Genomic DNA, 17,164 nt, shown 5'->3' with positions numbered 1-17,164 from the left:
TAATACAGACAATATTTAATCATCATTAAATATGTTGCATAAGTGATGCATTGGAACTCGGGAGTTGGACTTCTACTCGACCCCCGATTTTCAGGGCGTTACACCAGCCTTGACCAAAAGGCTAGGATTTAAATCTGTTACTTTTAAATGAAACGAAGATATAAGGCATTTCAGCCGTCGAATTTCTTCTAAATTTACGGTGAAGGCCTAAAACATTTTTCTATGCCCATCCACAAAATCTGAACCCCGATCGCAAAACGGTGACCGTTGATTGCAAATCGGACCCATACAACGTGTCCGTTTGTCCTCAAATTTTGCACGGCCCTTCATCAGGCCATGGAGCACCTATCCTATAAATTTCATATCCAGGGGGCCATCAGAACTACCCCAATAGCCAGAATGGACCCCACAGGGCCATTTAAAGATCGGAACCATACGATAAAACCCTGCGTCCGTTTGTCTTCAAATTTTGCACAGCCCCTCATCGGGCCATGAGACATATACACACCAAATTCAGTGGCCAGAAGGGTGACAGGGCTACCCCAAAGCCAAAAGGGGTGGTCCTTGAGGGCCATTGAAGGAAATTGTTAGAACTTAAGGCCATTTGGCCCAAACTTAGGAAATAAAGCCCTAAAGCTTTCTCACACACTCCCACTACTACTCCAACAACAAAATAGAGAGAAGTGAGAAAAGAGAGAGGAAGAAGAGTGTGGAAGGAAGAACAGAGAGAAAAGTGGTGCCCAAGAGAGGTGGAGTCTAGAAACCCCTCTTCCCTTTCCTCAAGGATCCCCACATCCACAACTATAAGCGACGTCCATCCGATTGGGGAGGTAAGCACCCCTCCTTTTTGTAATCCTTTGTTTTGAGTTAAGATTTGCATGAAAATCCTAACATGCAAATGCATTGACTTAGGATTCCGCTTAATCAACCCATGAGTTCAACACTTCTAGGTCGTTTTCTCAAGTCTTCAACGATCCATAGGTGTGGACTATTATTCTTAGGTGGTGTAGCACTAATTTTAGTATGAATTTAATGATTATGAATGTTTGGGTAATGTATTTGAATAATCTAAAGAGAACCTAGCCAAGACCTTTCATGATAGATCCTCCCAAATGACATGAAATGATTATGTATTGTTTGTTGTTCCTCAACATAATTAGGCATGAATTTTGTGATTGCATGTTCATATCATACTTGATTCTTGTACAATGTTTCCTTGTAGCATATATGATACATTAACCCTTGTGGTATTTTTGTGCTATGAGATATATATATGATTCTTGGTCTCTTCGCTAACCCCACACAACACCCATACACATTCATTTCATAATATTGTTAGTAATTACATTTGTAGAAAAATCTGAATTTTTATGTTTGATGTATGAGTGCATGACATCACTTGTGTTAGATGATGAATCCTGATTTGTTGAAGTGTTATTAAATACCTTTAAATCCCTAGGTTGGTTAGGAAACTGAGGTGAGAGAAGGTGATCCCATTGGTAGGACTATCCTGAGGCTAGACCAGCGAATTTGGGCCGATGCAAATGGGCGACAGTAGTTGGACTACATGGGTCGCTTGTACCCGATGTCGTCTGTCACATACTCATCTGGACTCGCACGGTCTAATCCAATTATTAACCAACCATGTTTGTTAACCATGCCTCCTCATGCCTTTATAGAACCTGGAACACCCTTCGCCCACTGAAGTCCATTAATAACCATTTGAAACTGATCCACTGTCTCGAGAGCCGGGCATGGTGGAATAGGACACTGTGTCCAAGCTATCGGCCTACGCTGAGGTGACGAGCATCCCCGTAGTGACTGCGAGGTACTTCTCAGCACTCACCATGTGCTTGAAATCGGGGATGGGGAACCCGGTGGGATCGAAGATCGCAGGGTCCTGGCCTCACAATTAGTTGAGGGCATTGATATCGTGGGGTGTGTCAATTTTCCTAATCTACTGGATGAATGAAATTAATTAAAAACTCAGCTAACACTATCACGATCGCATCGCATTAGTTAAGTTGGTGACTCAGCAGTTAAGGTCGCAATGAGGGAGCGTTGGTCATAAACGATCGTTAGACGGAGTCGCTCGAGGGAGTGTTGTTGCGAGGTCATGCATCATGTCACATTCCATGCATATGCATTAATAAGATTAGTTAGAAATTTATGAATGTTTGTCTTTCATTAAATTCATTGTGAAATTGATTCTTGTTATAACTTAAGGCTAATAGTACTCACTGAGTTGATCACTCACTCCCACTCTGGGATGGTTTTTCAAAACACCAACCAGACTCTTCAGTAGCTGCAGGTGATGCTGAGTTCGAGGAGCCGTGTGGCACGAGCGTTGACGAGGAGGATGAGCTGTCCTACTTCCAGCTGATGGGCGGTTCACCATAGAGTTAACAGACGATTTTGGATCGCTGAGTGGTGGACTCAACGTACTATTCTTTTGGACATATCATTTTTTATATTTTTACTTGGTGACGCCTGGTGCGACCCATTGATATATTTTTTTGGACTTGTATACATTTAGCCACTTCCAATTCAGTAGACTAGTTGTAACTATGATTCATATTTGAAGTAATTCCATACTGCTCATTAAGCTGGATTAATCACAAAATACTAAAATTAGTTATAAGTGATACCCATGAACTTGGGAGTCGAGTGTATGCATGACCTCTAATTTTTAGGGCGTTACAAGTTGGTATCAGAGCAAGGTTTGGAATTAATTGGGTCGTGGACCATGAACTCACTAGCGTGTCCGTTAACTTGAAAGGGAACACAATAGAGATACCAAAATGTTAGGGACCATCCCATGTAGCAGAATCGACAAATCTTAGATGGAAAGTAAGACTTCTAAGGAGTTAGGATTGGGGAACGAGAGGGGGTAGTGACGTTAGGAAGCAGATCCGAGAGTCTTACAGTACCTTATCCCATTGATAGGAACGAGCCTGAAACCGAACGATTAGACGGTCGAAACCAACGTCCTAGACCAAATGAGTAAACACCAGGCCAAACTTGATAGTTTCGACCCATTCGGGGATAAAAATCTGTGGATGAACGAAAATTTATCAGAAATAGTGAAAATGTGAATAAATTAGATTTTCACCACTAACTGAGAGGAATCTCATGAAATAACTAAGCTTATTGCGTAGATTATCTTCTCCTACCCCAAAATGATATATGGCACATCCTGGATGGCCTTACCCGTGCCTAAAAAATAAAGGATCAAGCGACCCTTCCCAGTCGGCGTGGCCCCGCCCGGGCGCATGACCCCGCCCAGACATCTAGCTAGCCTGTGGGACCCCACCCATCCAGCGTGGCCCCCGCCCAGGCCTCCAATGGGTGGCCCCCTCTCCTATGCAATGTAAATTCGTGTGGGGCCCACTCCTCTTGTTACTTACGTCTAGTTAGAGCCCTCCAACCCCATTTTCACTACTCTCACTACATTCCATCCCTTCAAAATCCCTAGAAAGGCCACTCCCTCCCTCATTCTCAACCCAAAAATTCCAAACCCACCTTCTTCTTCTTCACATTACCCATCTCTCTAACCCATCTCACTCCATCTTTCTTCAAAACCCTTCTTGATAACTCATTTTCAAATCCTTTCTCAAATCCCATTTCCTCAAACCTATTCTCAAAATCTTCTCCTTCAACTAACCCATCTCTCCTTCCTCATCTCCAACCCAAACCCATCCATCAACATCCGCTTCCAACCCATTTTCCCAAACCCATTTCCAAAACACATTCCCCAAACCCATTTCTAAACTCATTCTCAAGCCTTTCTCAAAACCATTCCTAGAATCTTCCCTCCAATAATCCACTTAGATTTCTCATACACAATCCATCCTAGTGGAAGGAAATGGCATTCCTAGCAACCATTGCCTCCTTCTTCTCCATTCCGGTGGTTCTTTCCCTCATGGGGAAGAAAAGACCGGCTCTCGACGAGGAGGGTCCGAGTCGAGAAAGGTGTGGTAAGAAGAAGGCCGATCAACCCGAGGGACCAAGCCAAGAGCAGCGAAGTAAGCGTGACGCCGATCCAAAGGGGAGAGCAAATCCCGAAGCCCGATCCAAGAGAATGAACGACCCCCAAAGGGAGCCCGCAATTCAAGCCTCCCAACCACCCATTGAAGATATGAAAAATTTTCACAAGCGCAAAGTCGCCTTCGAATCTTCCGTGGAGGAGCATCTGTTCGATAATTTCGCTCTACTCAATCAACTTATGGAAAAGGAATGGGGTCCCATATTCTATGGAGGTCCCCGGGCTGATGAGGGATAAGCTAGGGAATTCTACACTTAAATTAGAAACCCTAAATTCACACCCTTGGGCATTGATGTCATAGTGGGTAGCAAGAGGTTCCACTTCGGGGTGGAGGAAATTTTCGACGTACTTGGAGTGCCACTAGGGGAGGTACAGATTGATGAGGGAAATTTGGATACGAGTCGATGCCACGACGAATGGTCCTATTTTTTATGTGGATAAGTTACCCAATGGAGGCGAGATGTTAGCCCAAACACGTCAGCCTTGACCCCAGAGTACTGATTACTTCACCGCATTTGTACCTATAATGTGTACCCAAGGCTGAAAAATTGCACCAAGTGCTCCCGCTATATGGTGGAGTTTTTATATCAAGCGGGATAGGGAGCAAATGTGTGCATCCCCAGCGTAGTACTCCACCAGATCGTGAGGGCCGCAAGGGTGACTCGGAAGAATGCATGCCTTCCATTTGGTCGATTGGTCTGTCAGTAAGCTCGGCAATACGGAGTGGGCAGATCGGATGAGAATCCTATACTGACACAACTATCGGGCAATGACATGTTAAATAATATGGGGATAAGCCTCAAGCAGCGACAGACCCACATTGAGGAATTTGGGGATCCTGATGAAAAAGAAGAGGAATGCGATGGAAGCGACGAGGATGAGAATGAGGATAAAGCTAAAGGGGTTGAAGAAACTGAGGAAGCCGAAGAAGTCGGCAGTGAGTCGCTTGCCACTCCAGATATACGTGAGCGCTTGGATGCACTCGATGCTAGAATGACTAAGATGGAGGAAAATCAAGCATGACACCAGGTAAAGCAGGAGAAATGGATTAAGAAAATATATCGGGCCATAAAGACTTTGATTTGTTCAGCAAAGGGGAGGAAGCACCCCCATCCTCGTCTGACCCAGAAGAATAGTAGCTTAACTTTACTGATAATGAGTAGTTTGTTTTGAGTCAGTTAGGACTACTTCCATGTATTGAAGGATAGTTAGGACTTTTGCTTTGATTAGACTATATTTCCTTTATGTTTGGAGTATCTAGTGACACATATAATCCATACTGTAAGATGTAACTGGCCATGCCAATGGCATTTTGAATTCAATGTGAATGCATGGATTGCCTTAAAATTTTCTTGTCGCCTTGTGAATGCTTGTATGTATAATTACCTATACTCACGAATGGAATCTATAAGCCTTGTATATTTACTTATAACCTTTGTGTGGACGATGTCCTAGTGTTTAACCCTCTGAGGATCATCTTTCCAGGAAATGCACTCTTGAGGTGATGGTCATTTTGTTCGCCTACCTCACGGCGGCCTAGTCGAGAGGGATCACTTAACTCCTGATAATCAACAAGGCCACCAAGGGGCGACCGATTCCCACAACACGGGTAGTGCTACCCAAGAAGTGGCCTTGGAAGTGCCACTAGCACAAGCCACGGCATCCGCACCTCTGACAACCCCAGCTATTGACCAAATGGGTCAGATGTTGCTTCTTATGCAACAACAACAATAAATGTTAGCCACTATGATGGGAGTCATGGCCCACAACATGGGTATGCAACAATCGGAGTAACCCGGCATGGCCATGCCTGCAGCCATCACAAGCAACGTATTCAAGCGGTTTCAGAGGTTTAGGCCGCTTACTTTTGCTGGCACCCACCGCCCAGAGGAAGCTGAATATTGGCTCAACCGAGTCAACAAGTTGCTTTGGCCTCTCCATTGTTCTGAAGTGGAGAGTGTTGAACTCATCTCTTACCTCTTCGAGAAAGAGGCTAACTTATGTTGGGAAAGTGTTCTTATGACCATTACAGAGAACTATGTATGGACGTGGGAAGCATTTGAGGCCCATTTCAATCAGAAATACCTCCCACAGACGTACCGGCATGAGAGGGAGAATGAATTCTTACGCCTCCAACAAGAAGGGATGTCTGTGGCACAATACGAAAACCGCTTTACTAAATTGTCGCTATATGCTTTCCAAATAGTTACAGACGAGGCAACTAAAATGCGACAATTTACTGAGGGCTTGAGGAGCGGCATTCGCTCGAAGATGTGTTGTGCAAATATCAGAACGTATGCCGAACTGGTAGAGATGTCAATACGGGTGGAACAAGATGAGGAGAGATTCTCACGAACTCGTTCACAGCTGGGCCCACGAAGCAGGATAGAAGGACAGTCCTCATCCTTTGCCAGGAAAAGGTTGCGCCTGAATTCTCTGCCTAGGCTTGCAGCCACTCTGACCACTTCTACGTGACCTAACCAGATATGTGATTATTGTAGGAGGGCAGGTCACTCTAAGTCGTACTATTTTACAAGAATGAGGGACCTCAGCTTCACGCCCCCTCAGCGCATTAATAGGCCCCCGCAATAGGCCTTACAGATTCCTCCTCTGCCGATGATTAGGCCTAGCCAGCAGTTCCGTCGTCCTCCTCTACCTCAAGCTAGGCCGCCAAAACGGCCTGTGCAGCAACCCAACCTTCCACAACAAGCTCGAGTCCACTCATTTGCAACTGAGGGCCAGGATGCAGCCACACCCACTCTTACGACCTTCGAGGTGACAGCCCATATATAAGGTACTCATATATTCCTCTTGATGGACACTGGGTCCACTACCTCTCTTGTCTCGTATGCAATTCTCCCCCTTCATAGGAGTAAAGATCATTACCGTCGCTGGTTCTTTCTCGAAAGTAATAAAGATATGTCGTGATTGCCCCATAAACTTGGGATGCAAGGTGGTGTTCATAGACTTGATAGTGACCAAGATTTTCCATTATGACGTTATCATGGGCATGGACTGGTTGACTGTAATGAAGGTGGAAATCGACTATGATACTCTATCAGTGAAGATATACGAGGCGACGGAGCTTCCTTCATATTCTCAGTCCAGCTCGGCTATGCACGTAGAATTTTATGTTATGCTTCATTGGAAGAGGATTACAATGGACCCTCTCTAACATCCACTCCCGTGGTCCAAGAATTCGTCGATGTGTTCAAAGTCATACCTGGACTTCCTCCTCGACGTGAGATAGACTTCACGATCGACTTGACTCCGGATGCCACACCCATTTTCTTGCCGACTTACCACATGCTCCCATGTGAGATGGAAGAGCTTAGGACGTAAATCAACAATTTGTTGGAGTCGGGCTTTATCCGGCCCAGCGTCTCGCCATGAGGAGCCCCGATCCTATTTGTAAAGAAGAAGGATGACACATTGCGATTGTGCATAGACTACAGGAGATTGAACCAATGACGGTTCGGAACAAATACACATTGCCCAGAATTGACAACTTATTCGACCAATTGAGGGGTGCTCAATACTTCTCAAAAATTGATCTACAATCAGCGTACCATCAGCTGCGAGTCAGGGATGAGGATGTGCAGAAAACGGCCTTTAGAACCTGCTTTGGCCACTATGAGTCCTAATCATGCCATTTGGACTCACAAATGCTCCAGCGGTGTTTATGGATCGCATGAACAGAGTCTTTAGGCCATTCTTATACAGATTCATCATCATATTCATCGACGACATATTGGTGTATGCAAGGAGTTGTAAAGAGCATGAAGAATACTTGCGAGCTGTTCTCGAAACCCTTAAGAAAAATCAATTGTATGCGAAGTATGGAAAATGCGACTTCTGGATGGAAGAAGTCAAATTTTTAGGTCATGTGGTATCCAAAGAAGGTATTTCTGTGGACCTCGCCAATGTGACTGCTGTTCAAGATTGGAAGCAACCGAATTCAGTTACAAAAGTAAAGAGTTTTCTCGGTCTGGCAGGCTACTACCGAAGGTTCATTAAAGATTTTTCAAAAATAGCACGACCGTTGTCCTAGCTTACGCGGAAAGACATCAAGTTCACCTGGAATGAGAGAGTAGAGGCGACTTTTCAAGAGTTAAAAGATAAACTGATGTTGGCACCAGTACTCGTGTTATCTGAGCAAGGGGTCAAGTATACCATCTATACTGACGCCTCTCATGTGGGCTTGGGTTGCGTACTAATGCAGAAGGATAGGGCAATTACTTACACTTCTCAACAGCTAAGGAAGCATGAGGAGAACTACCCTACCCATGACCTCGAACTCGCGATGGTAATATTTTCTTTGAAGATATGGAGATACTATCTCTATAGTGAAGGTCACTTATGATATGCTGGAACTATACCACAATCACAGGAGTGGATCGGGAGAAATAGAAATGCTCCTAATGCCTTGCTGGGAACTCTTGATTTGGGTATAGATATTTTAATAAAAGTCTACGTACGAAATATTGAACACAAGGCCGGGCGTTCGCCCAAAGCACTTTCCTAATGAATAACCAACTTGAGCGGAGCGATTGACCATGTCATGGAGCTATTCCACTAGCTGCTCTTCTTAGCAAACTGACCGGGGAAGGAAATGAAAATGAAATCAAAGAAGAGAAGGGCTGGAGGGTGGGTTTAGCATAGTATACTGAGACTTCATTCCAACAGTTTCTATTTAAATAGTCAATAGTCAAGAAGTTGATTCCTGGGCATGGTCAAAGAGGGCTTTCGGTTGAGATAGGGCTTATTAGAAGAGTGATTCATTCTACTATTCTAAGCCTTGCCTCTTCAAGTCTCCTTGATCTGGTTCTCTCCTTCTCTCTGGATTCCCGTATAAAGAAGCAATTACCTAAAAGAAGAGGTGACAGGCAGTTGGACTGAACTTTCCCTAGTTAGGGGCACACAAATGAGAGATTTGAGAATAGATTCATTTTTCCTTTGCTTCGATCACTTCTCGAACGGGACTTCTTCCTATAGATACCGGATAGATAGATCTTAAGGAATCTTTGAACTACTTCCACGCAAGGAAAGATTCATCGATAGTACTACCGATGTCAGGGAAAGCTAACAGCAGACTGAGATAGCGATACCAAGCCTAGCTTGAAAGAGAGATTCTGTGATCATAAGAGTCTCAAATACATCTTCACTCAAAAGGATCTAAACATGAGACAGCGTCACTGGATGAAAACGTTGAAAGACTTCAAGTTTGAAGTCTCATATCACCCTAGCAAGGCCAATCTGGTGGCAGACGCCTTGAGCCGGAAAAGGACACTCGAATTTGAGGCCCCGTCGATGGTGAGAGAGTGGAACATAGTGGAATTTGTACGAGACTTCGACATGAAGCTAACCATGAAGGAACCGCACGAGGTCATAGCCCACATTCATGTCCAGCCACTGATTATCAGTAAAATCATTGAAGTCCAAGAAGGTGATGAATTGTTGAAAAAGATGAAAGAAAGAGCAGAGAATGATATGGAGTATGAGTGGAGAGTCGATTTTGATGGGGGATTGCGATACCGAGGCCGCCTTTGTGTCCCAAACTCCATGGACTACAGGAAGAAGTTCTTAATGCCGCCCACAACTCCAAATTGGCAATGCACCTAGGTAGTATCAAGATATACCGAGACCTAAGGCGAAATTATTGGTGGGACAACATGATAAAGGAAATAGAAAAGTATGTGTCCCGATACCTCACTTACGAACAGGTCAAGGCCGAGCACCGGCCACCACTGGGCCTTTTGCAGCCCATGCCCTTAGGGGAATGGAAATGGGACTTCATATCAATGGATTTTATCTCTGGTTTGCCTAAGACTAGAAAGGGGCATGACTCAATATGGGTGATTGTGGACCGATTAACCAAATTAGCTCACTTCCTTCTGATAAAAACTTATAGCTCCGCTGATGATTTAGTCAAGCTATATATCAAGGAGATAGTATAACTTCATGGCGTCCCATTGAAAATTGTGTCGGACCGGGACACTCGATTCACGTCGATTTTTTGAACGCGCATCCAAGAAGCTATGGGAGTGAAGCTGAAATTTAGCACCACCTTCCACCCGCAAATTAATGAGCAAACTGAACGGGTGAATCAGATATTGGAGGACATGTTGCGGGCTTGTGTACTGGACTTTCAGAAAAGTTGTGATGACTGTCTCCCCTACGCTGAGTTCTCTTATAATAATAGCTTCCAAGCTAGCATCGGTATGGCGCCTTATGAGGCTTTGTATGGGCGTCCATGCCGAGCCCCACTGTAACATCCCGGATTTTCACTGTTTTGGATTCCCAAAAAAATCCTTAAATTTTTTTTATTAATTAATTTATAATATCACTTAATGACCATTAGCACTCAATGTTAGTTTATACATGGATGGTACCAGTAAAGAACCACACAAGTCCGATTAATTAACCGTAAGAAGCCAACGAATCCGTCCGATCACTTGAACATCAAGTGTAGCCCTATAATTTACTCACATAGGACTCAAATCTAACAGACCCATCGTTAATTAATCAAGATAATCATGACTAAATTAAAGATCTAACCGGGGCCGAGTCAAATAAGGCCCGGATCTTAACTAATAGACCAAATTAACCCCGTTACCCTTTTAACCTAAAACCGACGGTTTAGAGTAAGCATGACCAAATCTCCACTTTCACTAGTTATAAATAGGCCACACTATGAATATAGTTAATCTAAACCCTAATCACTGCCTACGAGAAATCTTACTACTAAATTCATTCCAAAAATGTCCTGATTCTCTGAATAAGTTCTAGATCGCTCGTTAGTGGGCCACTAGTTCTAAAACTATAGAATGATGTTCGTCTTACTGGGCTTGACGTCCATCGCGGGAGTCGGACCTGGGTGTTGTCTAGAACCGTCTAACTTGGGCTAAAGGACGAGTGTATGAGAAGTGCAAATATCCTAAATGAATGAACTGAAACTTAAGTAAATTAGGTCATCCACTCTTATGCAAAGTTGAGAATTTCGGACCGTCGATTTATGACTAAACTTTACCCATGGAGTAAGGATATTTTCCTGCTCATATTCGTATAGCCACGGGCCCGATTGACCATCGGTGACCATTAAATAGACTTCTAATCATATCTGTCAATTGGCACATCCAAATGGCGGGCCGATTGTGTCTATGCGTAGATCATCACTAGGGTCAACGATCCAACGGTGGGTATCGACTCTTATACCCTATAATGGGCCCTATAAGCTAGAAAAACCCTCCCATAGGGCTAGTATAGTAAAAATCCAATACTTGGGGCTATTTGCACCAAATCTGGCATTATAAAAGGAGCTTCTTTGGGGCACCCCTCTCCCCATACGAATTTGCCCTAGAGAAGGAAAGAGAGAAGAGAGAAAAAAGAGAAAGAAGAAAGGAAGAAGAGAGGAAGGGAGAGTGAAGGAGGGAGAGAAAGTGGGTCATAGTTGAAGTGGGGCATAAGAAAGTTCCATCTTACAAATCTCTCCCTCTTCTTCAAGGAAACCCTCCACCACAACCACAAGAACCACTTCCGTTGATTGTATAGGTAAATCCCTCACCCTTTTTTCTTGAAACGCTTATGTAAGAGAGGAGTTGCATGAGGTTCTAATATGCAAGAGTATTGTCTTAGGATTCCGGCCAATCCACACTAAGTTCGGCACTTCTAGGTCGTTTCCCAAGACCTCAACGATCCATAGGTGCGGACTATTATCCTTAGGTGGCCTAGCACCAATTATACTATGAGTCTAATGATTTTAGCTACTTGGATGATGTATTTAGAGAATCTAAAGAAAATTTAGGATTTAGATGTTCGTTTGTGGATTGCATGAAATTGTATGTTTTATTTATTTCTCATATAATGTTGTTCGTGCTTCTCACATGATTAGGTTACCATGGATGATTATATGTTTATGTCTTACTTGATTTCTCATATGATGTTGCCCTATGACATGTATGATTCATTGATTCTTGTGCTTTTTGGTTCTAAGAGTTGTAGGAAGTGCTTAACTTCCTCACTAACCCACACATTACACTTGCACCTTTAGTTCACTTCATGATTTGTTTTGCTTGGTAGAGAAATTAAGATTCTATGTCGGAAGTTATGGACGCATGTTTTCACTTATATTAGATGATAACTATGCTTGTGGCATGTTATGAATTACCAACAACCTTAGGGTTGGTCAGGAAAATGAGAAAAGTGAAGGTGGTCCCGCTGGTAGAACTATCCTGAGGCTAAACCTATGGATTTGGGCGAGTGCGTGTGGGCCACAGTAGTTAGACTACATGGGTCACTTGTACCCGATGTCGTCTGTCACATGCTTCCCTGACTCATGTAGTCTAACCTATTTACTGACTAACCTTGTTTGTTAACCCTGTTTACTCACCTATGTATGGAAGCTGGAATATTGTACAACCGTTGTAGCCCATCAATAATCAAATTGAAGCCAATCCACCATCTCGTGAGCCGGGCATGGTGGAATGGGACATTGTGGCTGAGCTGTTGGCCTACGCTGGGGTGACGCGCCTCCCCGTAGTGACCGTGAGCGATCCCACATTTCAGCACTCCCCATGTGCTCAAAGTCGAGGATGGAAAAAATCTGATGGGATTAAAGATTGCTGGGTCTCGGCCTCACACATTGGGGGACCTTGACCTCGCAACCATTTTAGGGCATTGATACTTGGGGTGTATCAGATTCCCCAACCTGCTGGATGAATGGACTTAACTAAGAACTCGGCTAACACAATCATTGCATCGCACTAGTTAAGGTGGCCACTTGGCAGTCGAGGTCGCTCTGAGGGAGTGTTGGTCATACCCGATCGTTAGATGGAGTCGCTCGAGGGAGTGTTGTGGCGAGGACATGTATCATATCATCCGTCATGCATGCGCATTAATAAGATTAGTTGGGTGTTTCTGAATGATTAATTTTTGTTAAATTCATAATATAACTTATGCTTGTTACAACTTAAGACTAATAGCACCCACTGAGTTGATCACTCACTCCCACTCTGGGACGGTGTTTTAAAACACTAACCAGACTCGCTCATAGATGCAGGTGATGCAGATTCGAGGAGCCTGATGATGCAAGCCTCGAGGAGGAGGACGAGTTCTCCTACTTCCAGTTGATGAGCGGGTCTTCTTCAGCTCGGTAGATGGGGTGTTGGATCGTTAAGTAGTGGACTCAGCTTCATTCTTTTGGACTTACTATTCTTTTTGTGGTTTTATTGGGCAACGCTTTGTGTAATCTATTTATACTTATTTTTGGACCTGTGTATATATTTGATCTCCTTCATTTCAGTAGACTTGTGTGGTTGTGCTTCATGTTCCAGGGGATTCCAGGCTGCGCATTTGAACCTGATTAAACATATATTAATGAAAATCGGCTATAAGTGACCCCCAGGAACTTAGGAGTCGAGTGCATGCACGACCCCCGATTTTTAAGGCGTTACACCCGCATTGTTGGGAAGAAATTGGCAAGAAAAACTTGTTAGGGCCGGACTTGGTGTGAGTTACGACTATGAAGATTGAGATTATCCGGCGCCACCTCTTGACGGCCCAAAACAGACAGAAAAGTTACGCTGACACAAGACAGAGAGACTTGAAATTTGAAGCTAGGCACCATGCATTTCTCAAGATCTTGCCAATGAAAGGGGTTGTACACTTCGACAAAAAGGGAAAGCTCACGCCACGATGCATTGGGCCCTTCCAGATCCTAGATCGCGTGGGTCCAGTTGCTTACCGCCTGGCCCACCCACACTACTCGCCGGAGTACACAACGTCTTTCATGTTTCAATGTTGAAAAAGTACGTCCCCGAACCTTCGCGCATCATCAAGTGGGAACATGTGGAGCTCAATGAAAATGTCATATACATTCTCTGACCCACTCAAATACTGGATAGGAAGGAACAAATCTTACACAATAAGGTCATCCCATTGGTTAAGGTTTATGGACCCACCACGATGAAGAGGAGGCCACTTGGGAGACGGAAGCAGAAGTCCACAAGCATTACCCAAGCCTGATTCAACAATACGAATAGGTATAAATTTCAAAGACGAAATTTATTTATAAGAGGGGTAGATTGTAATGCCCTGTTCAACCAGAACAGTGTCCTGAGGCGTCCACGTAGGAATTGTCGCAGGACCGTTCGCTTAAACCGTTTGTGAGTGGGGTACCACTAACAAATTAACCCAGGTTATCCCATTAAGGCAGACCAATCTAGTTAGGTTCGGGCCAAGTGCGGGCCGTCAAGCCAGATAGCCTGTTTGTACTTGACAACAGCCTGTGCGGGTCGTGCAATGGCTAAGGTCAGAAAAATCTAAAAAATTGGAGAAACCGCAGATCTCGCTAGGCTTGTGGTCTATTGTGGACCACGGACTCAGTAGATGCTTAGAAAATAATTATTCACGCCGTCCTAACGGCACTTGCCAAGTGCAACTCACCCCAGCCTTAAACCAAAGGCTAGGATTTACATCTGGTACTTTTAAATGAAAAGAAGATATAAGGCATTTTAGCCGTTGGATTTTTAAAAAAATTTACGGTGAAGGCCTAAAATATTTTTCTACACCCGTCCACAAAATCTGAATCCCGATCGTGAAACGGTGACTGTTGATCACAAATCGGACCCATACGATAAAATCCCTTTTCCGTTTGTCCTCAAAATTTGCATGGCCCTTCATCGGGCCATGGAGCACCTATCCTATAAATTTCATAGCCAGAGGGCCATCAGAACCGCCCCAATAGCCAGAATAGACCCCATAGGGCCATTTAAAGATCAGAACCATACGATAAAACCACGCATTTGTTTGTCTTCAAAATTTGCACAGCCCCTCATCGGGCTATGAGACATCTACATACCAAATTTGGTGGACAGAAGGGTGACAGGGCTGCCCTAAAGACAAAAGGAGGGTCCTTGAGGGCCATTGAAGGAAATTATTAGAATTTAAGGCCATTCAGCCCAAACCTAGGAAATTAAGCCCTAAAGCTCTCTCACACACTCCCGCTACTACTCCAAAAACAAAAGCGAGAGAAGTGAGAAAAGAGCGAGGAAGAAGAAAAAGAAGGAGAGTGTGGAAGGAAGAAGGGAGAGAAAAGTGGTGCCCAAGAGAGGTGGAATCTAGAAACCTCTCTTCCCTTTCCTCGATGATCCCCACATCCACAACTACAAGCGACTTCTATCCAATTGGGGAGGTAAGCACCCCTCCTTTTTGTAATCCTTTGTGTTGAGGTAGGATTTGCATGAAAATCCTAACATGCAAATGCATTGACTCAGGATTCCGGCCAATCGACCCGTGAGTTCGACACTTCTAGGTCGTTTCCCCAAGTCTTCAACGATCTATAGGTGTGGACTATTATTCTTAAGTAGCGTAGCACCAATTTTAGTATGAATTTAATGATTATGAATGTTTGGGTGATGTATTTGAATAATCTAGAGAGAACCTAGCCAAGACCTTACATGATAGATCCTCTCAAATGATTTGAAATGATTATGTATTATTTGTTGTTCCTCAACATGATTGGGCATGAATTTGGTGATTGCATGTTCATCTCATACTTGATTCTTGTACAATGTTTCCTTATAGCATGTATGATACATTAACCCTTGTGGTATTTTTGTGCTATGAGATATATATATGACTCTTGGTCTCTTCGCTAATCCCACACAACACATATATACATTCATTTCATAATATTGTTAGTAATTGCATTTATAGAAAAATCTGAATTTTTATGTTTAATGTATAAGTACATGACATCACTTGTGTTAGATGATGGATCCTGATTTGTTGAAGTGTTATTGAATACCATCAAATCCCTAAGTTGGTTAAGAAACTGAGGTGAGAGAAAGTAGTCCCGTTGGTAGGACTATCCTGAGGCTAGACCAGTGGATTTGGGTAAGTGCGAATGGGTGACAATAGTTGGATTACATAGGTCGCTTGTACCCGACGTCGTCCGTCACGTACTCGTTTGGACTCGCACGGTCTAGTCCAATTACTGACTAACCATGTTTGTTAACCATATCTGCTCACGCCTGTATGGAACCTGGAACACCCTTCGCCCACTGAAGCCCTAGATAACCATTTGAAACTGATCCACTATCTCGATAGCCGGGCATGGTGGAATGGGACACTATGTCCGAGCTGTCGGCCTACGCTGGGGTGATGAGCCTCCCCGTGATGACCACGAGCGATTCCACTTCTCAGCACTCCCATGTGTTTGAAATCGGGGATGGAGAACCTGATAGGATCAAGGATCGCGGGGTCTTAGCCTCGCACGTTGAGAGGCCTTGGCCTCCTAATTAGTTGGGGGCATTGATATCATGAGGTGTGTCAGTTTTTCCAATTTGCTGGATGAACGGAATTAATTAAAAACTCGACTAACGCTATCACGATCGCATCGCATTAGTTAGGTTGGCGACTCAGCAGTTGAGGTCGCAATGAGGGAGCGTTGGTCATGCGCGATCGTTAGACGGAGTCACTCAAGGGAGTGTTGTTGCGAGGTTATGCATCATGTCACATTCCATGCATATGCATTAAAAAGATTAGTTAAAAATTTATGAATGTTTGTCTTTCATTAAATTCATCGTGAAATTGATTCTTTTTGAAACTTAAGGCTAATAGTACTCACTAAGTTGATCACTCACCCCTACTCTGAGACGATGTTTTAAAACACTAACCAGACTCTTCAGTAGCTGCAGGTGATGCTGAGTTCGAGGAACCGTGCAGCGCGAGCATTGACGAGGAGGATGAGTTGTCCTACTTCCAGCTGATGGGCGGTTCACTATAGATTTAGCAAACGATTTTAAATCGCTGAGTGGTGGACTCAGCACACTATTCTTTTGGACATATCATTTTTTATATTTTTGCTGGGCAACGCCTAGTGCGACCCATTGATATATATTTTTGGACTTGTATATTTTTAGCCACTTCTAATTAAGTAGACTAGTTGTGACTGTGATTCATATTTCAAGTAATTCCATACTACTCATTAAACCGGATTAATCGCAAAACAGTAAAATTGGTTATAAGTGATACCAGGGAACTTTGAAGTCGAGTGTATGCACGACCCCCAATTTTTAGTGTGTTAAAATACCCTTATTTTCAAATACAAAGCCTCAG

The 17,164-nt window shown here is 43.8% G+C and overlaps 2 protein-coding genes across 2 annotated transcripts; both read left to right on the top strand.

Annotated features, from left to right (window-relative positions):
* Positions 1–5,845: 5,845 nt before the first annotated feature.
* On the top strand, positions 5,846–6,520 carry LOC131219953 (uncharacterized). The gene has a single exon (XM_058214936.1). The coding sequence runs from the start codon at positions 5,846–5,848 to the stop codon at positions 6,518–6,520; it is 675 nt and encodes a 224-aa protein (XP_058070919.1).
* Positions 6,521–7,691: 1,171 nt separating this feature from the next.
* Positions 7,692–9,667, top strand: LOC131219952 (uncharacterized). The gene is made up of 2 exons (XM_058214935.1): positions 7,692–8,053; positions 9,292–9,667. The coding sequence occupies exons 1-2, from the start codon at positions 7,692–7,694 to the stop codon at positions 9,665–9,667; spliced, it is 738 nt and encodes a 245-aa protein (XP_058070918.1).
* The last annotated feature ends 7,497 nt before the right edge of the window (positions 9,668–17,164 follow it).

The sequence above is a fragment of the Magnolia sinica genome, chromosome 12, assembly GCF_029962835.1.
Source record: "Magnolia sinica isolate HGM2019 chromosome 12, MsV1, whole genome shotgun sequence".
Taxonomy (NCBI): domain Eukaryota; kingdom Viridiplantae; phylum Streptophyta; class Magnoliopsida; order Magnoliales; family Magnoliaceae; genus Magnolia; species Magnolia sinica.
This window is presented reverse-complemented; position numbering and strand designations above follow the sequence as displayed.